The 16182-nt window shown below is 30.9% G+C and overlaps 1 protein-coding gene across 1 annotated transcript in view; it reads left to right on the top strand.

Moving 5' to 3' along the window:
- Window positions 1–16182, top strand: part of LOC106683740 (neuroligin-1) — a 172717-nt gene extending 156535 nt beyond the window's left edge. The window contains exons 5-7 of the mRNA XM_067052183.1: window positions 2385–2528; window positions 11986–12039; window positions 15917–16182. Of these exons, the coding sequence (XP_066908284.1) occupies window positions 2385–2528; window positions 11986–12039; window positions 15917–16182 (464 nt within the window). The remainder of the gene's footprint in view (window positions 1–2384; window positions 2529–11985; window positions 12040–15916) is intronic.

Here is a 16182-nt window from a genome sequence, read left to right as displayed (position 1 = left end):
CTTGCCTTTGTATCTTTTTATCTTTTTATTTTTATTTCTATTATTTTATCTTAACTTAGTTTCATTTTGTATCTTTTTAGCCCTGATGAAGCCCTACAAAGTGGGGCGAAACGTTGGAAAATAAAATAGTTGTAAACTATTTTCGTTTCACTTGTGACCGCAACCCTGACCATCTTCCTATATAAAAAAAAAAAAAACATTTTAGTTATAATTAGTATAATTAACAAAACATTAAAATAAAAACGTTTCATAACAATTATTATGTTTATAAAGTATATATAAAAAAATCAATAATGACAATATAAGGAAGTATATACATGTAGGTGGACTCGAAACAAGTTACTAATAAAGTTTTATTTTAATGCTTTGTTAATTCTAAAATTATTGTATCTTGTTTTTTCATTTACCCCTGACGAAGCCCGAATTAAGCCCTGCAAAGTGGGGCGAAACGTTGGTTAACAATAAACAGTTTTCTTTTTACTATTTTGATACCTTTATTGACCGCCAATCGGACTATCTACATACAATCTACATCATATGGTCAACTATTTTCATCCAATATAATAAAATGGATAGTAATAATATTAAATTAAGTAAAATAATATACACATATCGTAAATAAAATTAGGCAGATAAATTAATTAAAAAGAACAAAATAAGAAAACAAACAAGTAAGTATAATAAGTAATTATGAACATATTCACACCTATAGATTATTGTAATTGTTTGAAATTTAGGTGGCATAAACTTTAAAAGCACAAACATAAAATTAATATAGAAATTAACTTAAATATTAAAGTTTGTACCACTACACCCCATAAAGGGTCAGTATTTTATAAGGAAGTACTGTTACTAGACTAACAGCTGTGCAAGGAGGATATATGGTCAGAATCACCCTCTAACGCCAGGTTTTTACTCAATTAAAGGTACCCAATTTATGAGATTGGGTGGACCCCAGGAGGATTCCAAAACCCACAGGGTAGACTCACGGCTACAGTGTAACAGAAAACAATTTTCTGCCCAGCCGGATTCGAACTTGGGTCCTTGGAATTAGTAGCTTCGCGCCTTATCATAGTGACACCCCCCCTCCCTAAAATTAATATTAACAACTTTATATTAGTAAAAATTCGGTTCGCACAATTTAACTAAAAAGGGCATATTAGTGAATATAAAGTGATAATAATAGTAACAATAAAAAAAAAGAAAAAGATTATCTTGTATTTTTATTCAATTGGTTCATTCCTGTGACATTTCTTGACAGAAGTAAATTAGTGTTTCATCCTTCATTTCTTGCATATACCTCATGTTTTAGAGAACGAATGACTTTTGTTTTTCGAGAAGTACTACGTTTTTTAATCCTCTGCCTCCTGAAAAATAATTCAAAACAATAAAAAAATATATGGCTCATCTTGTTTTAGAAGAACAATGTTTTAAATAACGAAGTAAATAAAGAAAATATTTTAATCAACATGTTTAGCCTCTTGTGTAACTTTAAATTGTAGCGAACACTTGTATACAATCCAAAGGAGTAATAGTTGTAGATAAATAACTTTAATTCGCATTTCATAATTTTCATAGTTAATCTTCCAAACGCAATTCTTTTATTATTTAAATCAACCAAAGCTCAACATTTTTCTTAGAAATCAGGATAGCTCCTGTTCGGGTTTCGGATTAGCTTCGTAATAATCTTTTCAGGTTTGAAAAAATATCAAATATTTGTAGTACGGACTTAAACACTGAATTGGCTTCCTTCAGTAAGTATAATTGAGGTGATAGCATCTATAGGCTTGAAATGGGTATGTAAACTGATTAGGCTAAGTAACGAACAAATCACTAAGTTGTTAATTTGAGCTGAACTAATGAGGGCAGGGGAAGACTGAGACGCAAATGGATTTTCAAAGTTAACTGAAGGAAGGAAAGTATGGGGCTGGTAGTGCCAAAACCGAACCATTCGGTGTTATGTCTTTATTTTACAACTATTTGGTTTTAATAATTCTGTTGTCAACGAGTTTAATCCTGATAACTGACAATATGTAAATTTTTCACTTGTCAAAATTGTTTAGTTTAATAGTGAAAAATATTATGAATTTAGAATTATGAAATGATGGAGCATTCATAATTCGAAAGTTTTAGGTAAAACATAATGAAATAAAAATTTAATGAGATAATTTTTTTTCGAAACAGTTTTTGGAATCTTGCTGAAATTTTCAAAGCGAAGAGAACATATTTTCATTTCTTAGAGTGCTTTTTCTGTTTTGGTGATTTGAAAATAGTTATAATATTTCATTGATAATTATACTAAAATATGGCCTCATTCAACACTAAAATATTTTTATAATATTTATTTATTTTTAAGATATTTCTTTATTTTTATTTTGTTATAGGATTCCTGAAGCCCAGTTTGGAAGAGAAAGTGACGAGCAACTTTGGCCTTCTTGATATGATCGCTGCTCTGAGGTGGCTTAAAGATAACATAATCGAATTTGGTGGAGACCCACACTCTATCACCTTGATGGGCCACCATACTGGTTAGTAAATTTATGAAGTTTAGATACATTAGGATAATTTAAGTGCCTTTATTTTATAAAATGAATAATCATAAATTTTTTTCACGGTGGCTTTTTTTATAATTGTTTTTGACTTGAGGTAAAAAAAAAAAAAAAATCGTTTTCAATGTTTTTCAAAAATACAACTATCTTTCTCATTATCTGGGATACGGATTAAAAAAAAGTAATTAAAATTAGATTTATATAGTATGAAATCAATATTAAATATTGGCAACAGGTTAGGAAAAAACCTCCAAGTAGTTTTAGGATAAAAGGTAATCATAACCTATTTTAATTTGGTATTGATATTGGATTTGGTGAGGGGAACAAGAATGGCAAGTGCGCCTAGTGGTCCTTTTTGCCAAACCATGGGGCTACTCAAGTTTCCGCCGTGTACTAAGGTGGGAGTGACAAGAATTATTTTAGGGACCGCCGAAAAACAAATATTAATTGTCCCAGGTGGAAATCGAACCCACAATCCCGTTTCGAATCGAGCTCACTGGGACCTACGCCCCAATCCGCACGGCCGTCACCTCCCTCTATTTTAATTTACTTTGCTATTTTTCTTTTATGATACGCAGAGAAATGGGAGGAAGGCCATGTTAACGAAACTTAACCTAATATTTAAAAATACTATGCAGAATGAACCAACTGGAGAATTAAAACGATCACAGGCACCGTAACAACGAAAGTATCAGTAAAAGAGAATTTACTGCTAACCTACAGCTAATCGTTATACGGTTCGACTGGATTACAAATGGGAGGATAAAATATTTGGGCTATGATGGAATGCGATACAAGGAGAGAAGGGAGTAGGCAAAAAGTGTTTGTGTTTTCAAGTTGGTTTCGTTATACCTATTTATTGGTGTTATATTAAATGAAAACACTTGTGTTTTATGGTAGTTCCCAGTTGTCTTCTGGTTAACTGAAAAAAACAAATAAATAAAAAAATATATAAAAATACCGAGTGTCTAATATTTCCCTCTTATGTTGCTTTTTTTGGTTCAGTCTCAGCTAAAAATTAATTCGAAATAAAAATTGAATTATTCTAACATTTTCTAATTTGTTGGTTTCAACCCATTGCCTAAGTAAAGTTCCTATTGTTAAATTATTATTATTTTCTATTAAACAGAATGCGATAAGTAATTGTAAAGTCAGCCAACTCTATAAACTTAATTAAAAGAAAAAAAAAATACAAAATATATCAAACTTTTTTTTCTGACTCTTATTTGTCTAAAAATGATTCTTTTATGAAATTAATGGATTAGTGGCGATTCGCTTTGCTTAGCTCTAAACAATCATTACCTTGTCTAGTGAAAATTAATTTAACTGTATATAATTTGATTAGATTTAGGGCAAGGGTTGAAGTTTGGATACAGTAAAAGTTTAATGACACGCCAACTTCAGTTCAGTGATTAAGGCTCCAATATAAATAGATAAACTAGTTGAGTTCACTGAAAGTTGAATATTTAAATATTTCTATTAGATAACTCATTTAATCTTGTAGAGTTAGTCCTTGATTAAGAACTTCCTCAAAGTCATGGAAGTTGCATGTCATTAATTTTTTTTAAATTTATTTATTGCTATTTACACCAGTACATTATAATACATTTAGTAAATTTGATCTCAGTGAAATTGGAGTGTTACAGGCGTGTAGAGAAACTACCCATTGGTAGCACTCTAATGACGTTTTACATTCGCAGGTCTCATGGCCATCTTCTTTTCAGGCGCCTCGTAGGTTGTCAGGAATGGAAGAGCAAGCAAGGTTAGAAACTAGTGGGTTTGGGGTTTTGTAATGGAAGGAGTCATATCTGGTTCGGGTTAGATCGGTAACATATGGAACATTAATGTATGATTTTATTTGTGACAAAGTAAGGAGCATTGAGGATTGTTATTAAATTTAATGAGGACAAGAAATAGATCGGCTTAACCGGTTGTTGGATCTACAATATCCCGTGCGTTATAACAAACTAAATATTATATCATCCGTTACATAGAATATGCTTTACTTTCTTAATTACTTTTTGTAAAAAGAGAACGATAATACGTCGAAAAAGCTAAAGGTTTTTGAAATTTCATTTAATTTACATCTTTTTATCACAGGGTCCAACAAATCCCAGAGTTGTATCGGGCATCTCCAAGGAGGATTTCTTCGCAATACGACTAAGCCGTTGTCGTGTCTTACTCTAAGGGTGCTTTCACTCCATTAATAATTATATTTATTAATGCTTTTAGGTAAACTAAATGCTTTTAAGCAATTATTTTGCTTGCCGGCAAAGGGGAAAGATATATAACATTCTGTTAGTACATTTTATGTGATAAATATTTGGAATAAACCAAACTGTATTTAAAATTTATTCAGGTTAATTTATTCACATTTAATTTATTACGATTTCACGTCTGATTGTACATCTATAATTGATTGGAATTATAAAAAAAATCATTTGCATACAAAACAAATAAAGCGTTTGTAGTAATGATTTCTTAATTGTACAATTGTTTTTAACCAATGAAATTTTATTTCATTTAATAATTATTTTAGTTGAATATGTCCTTGTATACAAATTCAATTTCTGTTGGATTCTTGTTTCACTAAATGAACCAGTTAGTAGATAGCTCATTGCATTTTAATTTGTGAAGCATCTTTATCACTGAGAGGACAATTTATATACAATTATCAATTGTCCTCTAATAATTAAAGGAATTAAATAAATTAAGTGAATGTTTTACTTAAATTTTTAATTAATCTTTTAAAATAAGAAAACATTTCTTAATAAGTCAGTACTTATTAGCTCACTCTAAAACATTTCTTAATTATTTATTTCTGTTTTTTTTCTTAATTAATTAATAATTAGATATTAATTTCATATTTCAGTAGCTCTTGAGGAGTTTTTACTTAAGACTGATTTATAAAACATTAGCCATGTTTCTTCTATTTTATTTTCCATTTCGTTAAAAATATAATATTTTGATATAATTCTTTTCAATTAGAAGGTTTATCTTTTTATTTTATTTAAGTTATTGTGAAAAATCCCTTCTATAATTTATTTAATAAATAAATGATATTTCTTTATCTACGCTTCAGGACTCTTCCCCCACCTCCAGGATGTATCATCTAAAAAATCACTATCTTACAAAATATACCTTGCATATTACTTTTTTTTTTGTATAAAATACCTATACTTTTTTATGTTACCTTTCTTGTTGTTACATCGTCCTATTTATTCATATTATAATACTTTGTCATAAATTAATTGTTTTATATTGTAGACTTCTAGAATATTTCGTTTGATCACACTGGCCTCTAACCCCTAAAAAATCTCTTTAAATCCTCCTCTCTTCCACTGCTGTTATCATATTTCCCTGAATCTTTCCTTGTTTTTTAACATTAGTATTTGTTTATTTTTATTTCATTTTTAAGACTATTGAAATTAGTTCATCATGTCTGCATAATTTATATTTCTATTTTTTTTGTCAGTTTTGTAATTATCTGTTTCTATGATGCAAAGTATTTTTGATAAAATTTTTGTTTTGGGTTAAAACATATAGTTAATAATAAAACTGACCCAAAAAAATATGAGCAAAAATTATGCAAAACATAATTAAGAAATTGCAGTTACAATAATCGCGATTTACAATTGTATTTAAAAATTAGAAAAATAAATTAATATTATTGTAAACAAGGAAAGATCAAGGGAAAAATGTTAACAGCAGTGGAAGAGAGGAGGATTTAAAATGAGTTTTGTTAGGGGTTAGAGTCCAGTGTGATAGTGAAAACCATATATCGTAGTAGTCTTTAATATAAAACAATTAATTTACGACAGAGTATTATAATATGAATAAATAGGACAATATAACTACAAGAAAGGTAAAAATAGAAAAAAAAAAAAAAAAAAAAAAAGGTGGGTATTTCTTATAAAAAAATGAAGTAAAGAAAAAAATATATGTAAGGTATATTTTATAGGATAGTGATTTTTCAGATAATTCATTCTGAAGCAGGGGAGGGGAGAGCCCTGAAACGTCGATAAAGAAATATTATTTATTCAATGAATAAATTATAGAAGGGATTTTTCATAAATTAATATTAAGATAATTTAATATTGTATGTTTTTATTTTTAAAAACCGATAGTATTTTTAGTTAGTTGCATTGTAGTTAAAGCCAATATTTTATCTCTTATTTATCCTCTTTATTTATTTATAATTTCTAATCTTCTAATAATTAGTTCTATTTTAGTTTTTCTCCGTTTTTTAATACTTTTACGTTTCTAGTTTTCGTATTTTTTTTTTGTTTTTCTGTGCTAATAATTATCTAATTGATATAATAGCAAAAATGTAATGCTATTATATTAATTATATAGACCAACTCCTACAGATAGATCTGGAATTTTAATAAAAGTAAACACTTAAATACATGTTAATACTATACGCAAACGTACTTATTTCTATGTTTCACTCCAGAGATCAGAAAAAAAAATTAATAATGCACACATACAAGTAAGGTTCAAAGTACGTATTGAAGCATCACTTTTGGACTTAATGTGAGAGGGGCTTTAAAGAGTACTTCGTTTCTTGATCTTTTCATGTCCTTTGTGTTCCGGAGCCAGATGATAAAATATTCAAAGAAGATATACCGTGTTGTGTTAGGAATTCCATTTGATGGCTTTACGTTAGTGATAGATCATTCCTTGTGATGAGCATGATCAACCGATTTCGCTATTAATTAATAAACGAATTTTTTTGATTCGTAATGTATTAATAGTTGATTTGGTTCCCTCAAATCATTCCCGGCTTCCACTAAATATTATAATGTTTCTATTATAAGTTATAAATAAATATTATAAATAAAATAATGTATAGTTTCTTGTGGCCTAATGAGTAAGCAGGTTGATCTTGAAATCAATTTACCTGATACATTATACATTTGGTAGGTAAGTGAAAATAAATCTTACTATTGTTATAAGTATTATCGAAAAACAATTTTTACCAATTATTAAAATATTATATTTAGTATTATTTATAAAATATTGTATTGTACATTATTTCAACAATAACAGGAGTTTAATTTAACATAGAAATGAAATTAAAGGAACCTGATGAGGCGACCAATGTTATAAAGACAAATATAAATCTCAGACACCGTTTCAACAAAGTTGGAGAAATTCAAACATTGTTAAAAAATAAATGAAAATCTTGATGAAGAAAAATGTTAATTAGAACAAAATAAAAGGAAGGAAAACGTAAAATTAATATTTAATAAATAAAAGTGTAATATAAATTTGAAATGAAATAATTATAAGAAACAAAAAAAGTAATAACAAAATTAAACCTAAAGATAAATTATTATTTGGCTAATGATAATTGTAAAAACAATTAACAAAGAATTTGAACGTCAAATTATTTTGAAAGAAAAATCTGCATACAGTATAATGAAGAATATAATATTTCATGCCAAGTGGCCAATAACAAAGTATTGAACATATGGTTAAAATTATACTAATCTAAAATAAAATCTTTAATTTAATACAAATTAGAATCCTTTTTAATAATAAAAATTTGATGAATCTGTATTCTGATTAATTGATACGTTATATCTCTTCTCATAAGATGTAGTTAAAAAAAAAAAAAAATTTGTTACTTCAATAGTTGTTAAGGGTAATGGAACATTTTCACACTTCCACTGAAGAGACGAATAACAGATTGCAGGAAACCCCGTCTAACGAGAATACCGTTAGGAATCAACTTCCTGTTATATTATCTTCAACCTTTCTCGATGAACTGCAGTCGAGTTATCGACAAGTGGGGATATAATTCTGAAGGTATCCCCGCCACAGAACGTCGCAACGAGATGCAGATGCATAATGGGTTATTTCGAAATCATATATACTTTCTCTCATTTCGAATGATATGATAAAAAATTAAAATTAATAATTTTTTTCAAAATAATAAATAAAACGATTTCTGGTTTTATTATTTTATTTTAAAAAATCGGCTTAAACAGAACTTAAAAAAATGTTATGGAAGGGTGACACAAATTTTTGTTCCGGTTCACGAAGAAGGGTTCCAGCAACAAATGTTTGGGAACCGCTGCTTAAGAGGATGGTTTTTTGAAAATTCCGCATTAACGCCATTTCAAACTTTTTCAATGAGGATAATACTTAGCTGATATTATCGATAACTTGATTTTACATTGAAATATCGAGTTAAATAAAAATCGCTAGAACCATTTTTTTGAAAAATCAATAAAGGGGTAAAATCGATTAAGCGGGAGTGATACTTTTTATAATCGATTGAACATTTTTTCTCCTTCAATATTGGTTCTAATGTTTTTGATTAAAAGTTAGGCGCCTTAGATATGTAATTTCAGTTTCGTTTAACTTTCAGTTCAATAGTTCAATACTTCCCATATTCCAAATTTAAGTACACATAATACTCCTAACAACATACGCTGATGACACATGCATATTGTCTGTATACAAAGACCCTACTAATGCATCATAAACACTACAGACACATATAACATGCATTGAAGAATGGTGTCAAAAGTGAAGAATCAAAATAAATCCTGACAAACCCACCTTTACTCTCCATCGTAAACCTCTACCCTTCTGTCCTACACTATCTTTTCTAAATACTCCACTAACGTCTGTTCAACAGATTCGATACTTAGGACTCCATCTTGATAAGACTTACTTGGAATCCACATACAAGACTGAAACGACAAGAAACTGCTCGTTGATTTCAATTAATATAACACCTACTTGACAAACTCTCTAAACTTCCATTCATTACAAAAAATTATTATACAATATGATAATCAGACCAATTGGATATATAGAATTGAGCTATTGGGCTCTACCAAACTATCAAATTCCTCCCGCATCCAATCCAATCCAATCCAAAATCCGAAGTAAAATCCTTGGTGCTCCTTATTACGTTATAAATAAACTCATCCACAAAGACCTTAACATCCATTCGTTGCAGATTTGGCTCAAAATAAATATGCGCCTTATGATTCCAAATTCCTAACCCATTAATTCTTAATCTCTCTTCTTAACAATCTTAATCACCTAGTTAGGCGTCTGAAAAGAAGATGGCCACGGGTTCTTCTAATTTAACTTAATGCTTGAAGTACCACCAATGGGTGGTTCCTTCCCAAGATTTTTAAGTGTAAATGAAACATTCCAAATATTTATTTGTTGTATTTATTATTTGTACAGTTGTAAATTACATTAAATAAATTTTTAAAAAAAGTATACATAAAAAGGAAACGTTTATCATATTCCTCTTGTTAGATCATCAGGCCCCCACACTGTAAATGGGAAAATAATTTTGTTTGGTATTAGTATAAGCGATACAACTACTAATACAGTTTATTGATTCTGCCTTAATAAACATTAACTGCTCCTTGTAATTTTAGAGTTTCGTCCTCAGACCTTGAGATATTTTAGAGTGAATTTTGACTCTTCCCTAATTGGCTTATCCCGACAGAGGAATACACAAAGACGATAGAGCACACAGATAGTGCAGTCAAGTCGGCAAATTGAGTAAGTTGCCGCCAAGTAAGTAATTCCTCCGACTGTGAACCATAATTACTGACCGACTCCTCAACCTGTCCCTCTGACGCCTTCGGCAATTTAGTGGCTCTGTTGAGTTATTGCTAATTGTCTCCCGTTAGCTGTTTGTTCCCTCGGCCTAACCCTGTTATGCAGCGCCGTGAATTTAATTTGAGCCTTTAGTAAACCTTGGTCTTCCAGCTCAGTTACGAAAATTGTAGTGCCCTTTCATCGGGGTAATTTCCATTATTTACCATGCATATGATGTCTAAGGCATTTTAAGCTATGCATACATTTCTGATCAATCCTATTATTCTAGATTAACAGTTTTTCTATTTTCTCAATTTTCTTCGAATCATTATGTTTTTCATTGATAAGTCTGTATCAATCATTGCTTCAGCAAATTATCTTGAGCTTTTATGTGTTACTTTCATTCATTTTTCCTCGCGGATCCTATTGTAAATTAAGGTATGGAATTAATGAATTTTCATTAGTACATCCTCTTTAGTTCAAGTCCTCCACAGTCCGTTCCTCATACAAATTCTCTCGCCTTTAACAAATGTATACATATATACATCGGCTTATTATACCAATGGTATTTAACAATCCTTTCCATATCTGTTCTAGTCCTTTTGAAATTTCACCCCTTCCTCCAATCGTCGCTTTCCAGTTCCAAAGCCCGTATTTTCACACACCTTCTATTTACTCACGTCCCCAATAACTTCAAATAGATTTTCTACACCTATACTATTAATATTTGAAAATGATTATAGCTGGTAGTCAATAGTTTGAGCACAAATCTCTTTTCTTTTTTTTTTTTTATTCTACTCCTAAAGAGATAAGTCTGAAAATATATATGAATTTTTATTGTTGTTATTAGATATGTTGTTAGTGGCAGTGGAGTATTATCTTGAATAAATCACCTCCTTATCCAACCATTGTTCAAGATGTTGTTGCTTACAAGGTACTGAAGCTCTTACATGATTTTCTATAGGGTGTAGTGGTACAGAAAAACAAGGTATATATTATTAAGTATGGATAGCTATTTACTCATACTTGCTAATGACAACCAAATTTGTTGTGTTATGCTTAAAATAGAATAATACTTCCAAACCATTTATGGCATACAGAGTGAATTAGTGTGCTGGTGGGGTGGTAGGCTAATATTGCTGATATTCAAGGATTTATATTTGTTTTATTAATATTACTCTTTAATTGTGGGGGAACATTTCTTAAAACTATAACTGTGGTGCAGCCAAGCGCATGGCTGAGGGCCTTACTGATGGGACTGCACTTTGTCTTCTTCATCCATCCAGTGGCTCCAGCCCTCTTGGTCCTCATCACTCCGGCTGCCTCCTCCAGTTCTAGACTGAACCACCCATCTGGTCTGATACTACCTCTTTATCTCCCGGTGAAAAGGCAATGCCAGGTGGTCAAGCTCTATCCAACGTAAAATGTAACGGGTCCACCACCTCCTTCAACCCGTAGATGAACTCCCTGAAGAAGGGATAGTTTTCCTCTTCCATCAGGTGGGAGAAGTACGTCTCAGCAAGGCTGTGGATCAAAGTTTGGATCAACAACCTGGCTCAATGTTCTTGCTTGGCTGCTTTCAACTAGCATCGAGCTAGGAAATATAATTAATAAAAACGTTCTAACAATAAGTCCTCACCGAAATACGTGTTGCAGGGTCATCCCGTACCCTAACCATCCCGTCCTCTTGGGGTCCACCTATCGTCCATGGATCATTAATGTACGATTGTCTCTTGAGCAGTTACTTAAAGCGCCATAAGATTTTCAACTTATAACTTTGATGTTTAATTCAACGTAAGTGACAAAATCTTATTTTATAACATCATTTAATATTACATTTTTTTATTTATTACAGGTGCTATAGCTGTCAATTATTTGATGTTGTCACCAGTATCTCAAGCGGACAATGGTGAGTACATTATATATTCTCTTTATAACTAAATACTGAGAAAATGCTGTAAATCCCCCGGCTAATATTAATTTGTATAATTTGTAGCCACATTTGCATACAATTTTAGGAAAAATGTGGGTAATTGTTTAGAAGAATATTTGAAATATTCTGCCATGCAAGTTGTCCACTTGTCTCCTTTGTAACTTCATTCAATCTATTCCAAAACGGCAAGAGAACCGCCACTCCCGCCTTTCATGGTAGCCTCACTTATCCGACTTTAAACAGACAATTATAGCGAGTAGGTTGGTCCATGTATGACACAAGAGGAGATCATAACACAAAAAAAGAGGCAATCCTTCCTCGCCAGAGATAGTTAGAGATTGTTCATTTTCTGTAAAATGCATCTTTTTTCACTATCTAAGTTAGAGAAGCTTTGTAATCATTCAAAGAATGAAAAACAATGCCCTTATAACTTACATTTAACACGTCGAGGGAAAAATTTGGTTCTACGTCCGTAGTCAAATATGTGTTCTGGTATAATTGATTGAACCATTAATACAATTTCAACGAAATTTATAAGGATTTTGTAGGTTGATACAGAGTTAGTCCCATATCGACTTTATCAGTTTCTATCTTCTACTTTCACTTTTACATGTGTTTTTACATTTTTCTTTTGCGTATATGCGTGGGTGCGACTAGCCTGTAGGGTGTAACCCAGCTTCACGTTGTTACAAACCATGACAGACGTAAAATAAGTAGAAATCAGAAAAGTTAAAATAACTCGTTACCCGATCTTGAAATCGATAGCTTTCTCAGTTTCCGCACCTCCAAAAATACAGAAAGGGACCCTAATATGTTAGAAACCACAAAAGTTAAAATAAATCGATAGAATTTTTATTTTCTTTGTCTCTAAAACACATAAATGGATCCTAATATTTTTTTTCTTGAGGGAGGGGGGAGGAACTGTTGATTTTCGATATACAAATTTTCTTGTGTGTAAAAATAATTAAAATAATTAATAATTTTAGCTTTGGGTCGTAACAACTCAAAACTACAGTTCTACTAGTTGAGAAATGTGGTCGTAACTTCGTTTCCCAACTAATATATTTCTAGTTAGTAGTTATTTACAAATGTAACTACTGTAGTTGCAAAAACGAGTTGCAGTCTATCAACTACAAACTCCTGGAAGGAGTTGTATTTGCAACTACTTTCCAACACCTTGTATTTGTAGTTCACTACTGCCCAACTGTGATCCATAGCTTTGACTATCTATCGTAACAGTTCCCCAATCAATCGTTCACACGGTCCCTTAAAAAATAAATATAATAAAACTTATTTTTAAATCTTGAAACATAGCGTATTTAATGCACCTAATACTCACTGTTCTACCTAGTAACCATTCCCTAATTCTAAGCAAAGCATTTTTTGAAGAAAAAAAATGACTTATATTGATCAACATTCTAAAAGTAGCTTAAACCAAGAATGGTGATGCTATATTAGGCCAGATTAGGGCAAAAGTTAGCTATATCCAACAACTAAATTAGCTGTAGTTGCATTGTAAACCATAAACTAACCGGTTAGTTGTTAGCTGTTGGTTCATAGCTAACTCTTGGAACTAAATTATCTATCATCTGAAATCAGCGACTAACATTTAGTTATAATGCGTATTTATTGTATATATTTAGCACAACTGCGTATTGATTTATTTTAACATTTCGGTTTTTTTTTTTTTAATTTTGTTTTGAATTTGAGATATTAACCTCTGTTTGTAAACAATAAGAAATTAGCCGAAAATGTGTTTCTTATTCTTATGTTACATAAAAATTACAACCAATCATAGTTTAAATTTTTTTTTTTTAATGCCCAATATGAAAATTTACAATTTACATTAATCGTTCCAATTTATCATAACTGCTTTCTGATATTATTCGGAAAATGCCTGTACACAATGATAGATGCGTAATTTGGCTTCCAATAAATATTAAATGAACTTAGTTTAACAACATATGAAATATCAAGGTTGAATTTTAGTAGTATTACTAACATTGGCTAGTGAGGCTACACAAGAGACTTATAAGTTCCAGTGTACATGGCTCCCAACAGATTACATTAAATATTGCACACTAAGAAGATTTGTAACTGGCTGCTGAACTTACAGGCTACACGGGCAGGAGAGGGGAGGGCAACAAGCCATTATTTCCAGGGTCAGCTCCCGCACAAATGAAATCTAAATTGCCAATGGAATTCCGGGCTTTGTATTTTCTTCGCTCTGGGAAACCGCTTTTCACAGATAAGGAAAATATTCAAATCAAGCCTGTATAAGAGAGCAAATATGCAAGAAATGGTCGAGTATGCTTGCGGGAAAGGTTGCGCTTGAGGTAACAGATTTGAAATTAGATTTTTTTGAGGATATTTATTTTTATTTCAAGGTTCTTGAACATGATTTTTATCAACAGGAAATGATAGTGGCTTTATAATAATTAGAAATAAATCATTAAATCAAGATAATTTTCATTGGACCCGTTACTTGGATTTTATTGAACTAAAACTCCTTTATATTCGGCAAAACATTGGTGGAAATTATAGCTAAATTTTTATTATATTACATATATCTATAGCTATATTATGTATGCAGAATTTTACTACTAAAAAGAAAGTAAAATAAAATACTTTTTTAGATTTATACAAGACTTATTTTACTGGAATTTTCTTTTTGAAACTTTTTATTTATTGATATATATTACCTGGCCTGTGGGCCATAGGTAATAGTGATGAATAATCACATTCATACTAAAATAAAATTAAAATGAATAAATAAATAAAAACATATAAAAATAAATAAAATCACTCATAAAATATATACAAACAGAAGGATAGATAAAATGATCATTATCAAACTATGTGTATGAAAAAATAAATAAATAAAATAAAATAATAATAAAAATAATATAATCTCCGGTCACATTTACTCTTGTTACAACATTTACACAGTCGACCTGAGGATCCCGGAGCCCACTCTATCCCCCCACGTGTGAGCTCAAAAGATCCCAGCGCATCCCTCTACACGCATCACTGGCAGTGAGCCTTACTGGTACAAAGAATTGAATCTACAACTGATAATTATACAAAAAGACTGCGCTGACAAGCCATTCTGATACAAATACTATGGGATGATTTTGAAGCTGGTATATACCAGTTTGTTTGAAAAACTATTCATTTTCAATAAATGATTTAACAACAATAAACAACCATAGTTGAGTGATTTTTGTTTATTTTTTTAATTGTAAAATATGAAATTTAGTGATTTTCAATTTATAATATGTTTCAACACATTATAAATTTGAATTGATCTTATCATTAATATATCCTTTTTTATATACATTATATTATGACATGTTTATTATTTTTTATGCATTTCTCCTACTTATGGCGTTACGTTTATGATAAATAATCACACCGAAATGTTAGGATTAAATTTTAACAAATAAAATTGCTTTTATAGGATGATACTTAAATAATATATATTTGGTTTACATCGAAAGTTCAATACACAACAATAAGTTATAGTGGATCCAGAAGTGCGATGGCGATATTTCTTTATCATGTTTTTAATATTTGTATTGCTCTTTTTTTTTATTTCATTTATGATTTGGATAAATGCAAGGCATAACTGTATACCAGTGTAGGCCTACCTCTAAAAATAAACATACCTAAAAAATAAACATTAAATCTCACACAATTTTCGTACCTCAGATGATTCGATTCTGTGTGGATATCCTTGGTCGTAGTTTGTTCCTTATCTACCCCGAAATTTGTCCATCATCCATTTCCTACCCATAAATTCTGACCGTATATTAGATGGTTTTCAGATTTACTACTTATATCCTTCTTCCAGGTCTATTCCAACGGGCCATCCTGATGTCCGGTACCGCACTGAGCAGCTGGTCAGAAGTGAAGCATCCTGAGGAATCGGCCAGGGCACTAGCAGAACAGCTCAAGTGCCCCATGGATGACCTCACCAACTGCCTCAGGGAAAAAGACTGGGATGAACTGGTCCATGTTCGGCTCCCGGAAGACCCTGCCCCAACAGTGGACGGAGTCGTGGTCCTCAACCATCCCAAAGACCTTATGTCGCACAATACTGGACTTTTCACGGGGTGA

Source organism: Halyomorpha halys, unplaced genomic scaffold (genome assembly GCF_000696795.3).
Source record: "Halyomorpha halys isolate HHAL.00 unplaced genomic scaffold, Hhal_1.1 Scaffold510.1, whole genome shotgun sequence".
Taxonomy (NCBI): Eukaryota; Metazoa; Arthropoda; class Insecta; order Hemiptera; family Pentatomidae; genus Halyomorpha; species Halyomorpha halys.
Note: the sequence above shows the minus strand (reverse complement) of the source record. Positions and strands in the feature narration are given on the sequence as shown.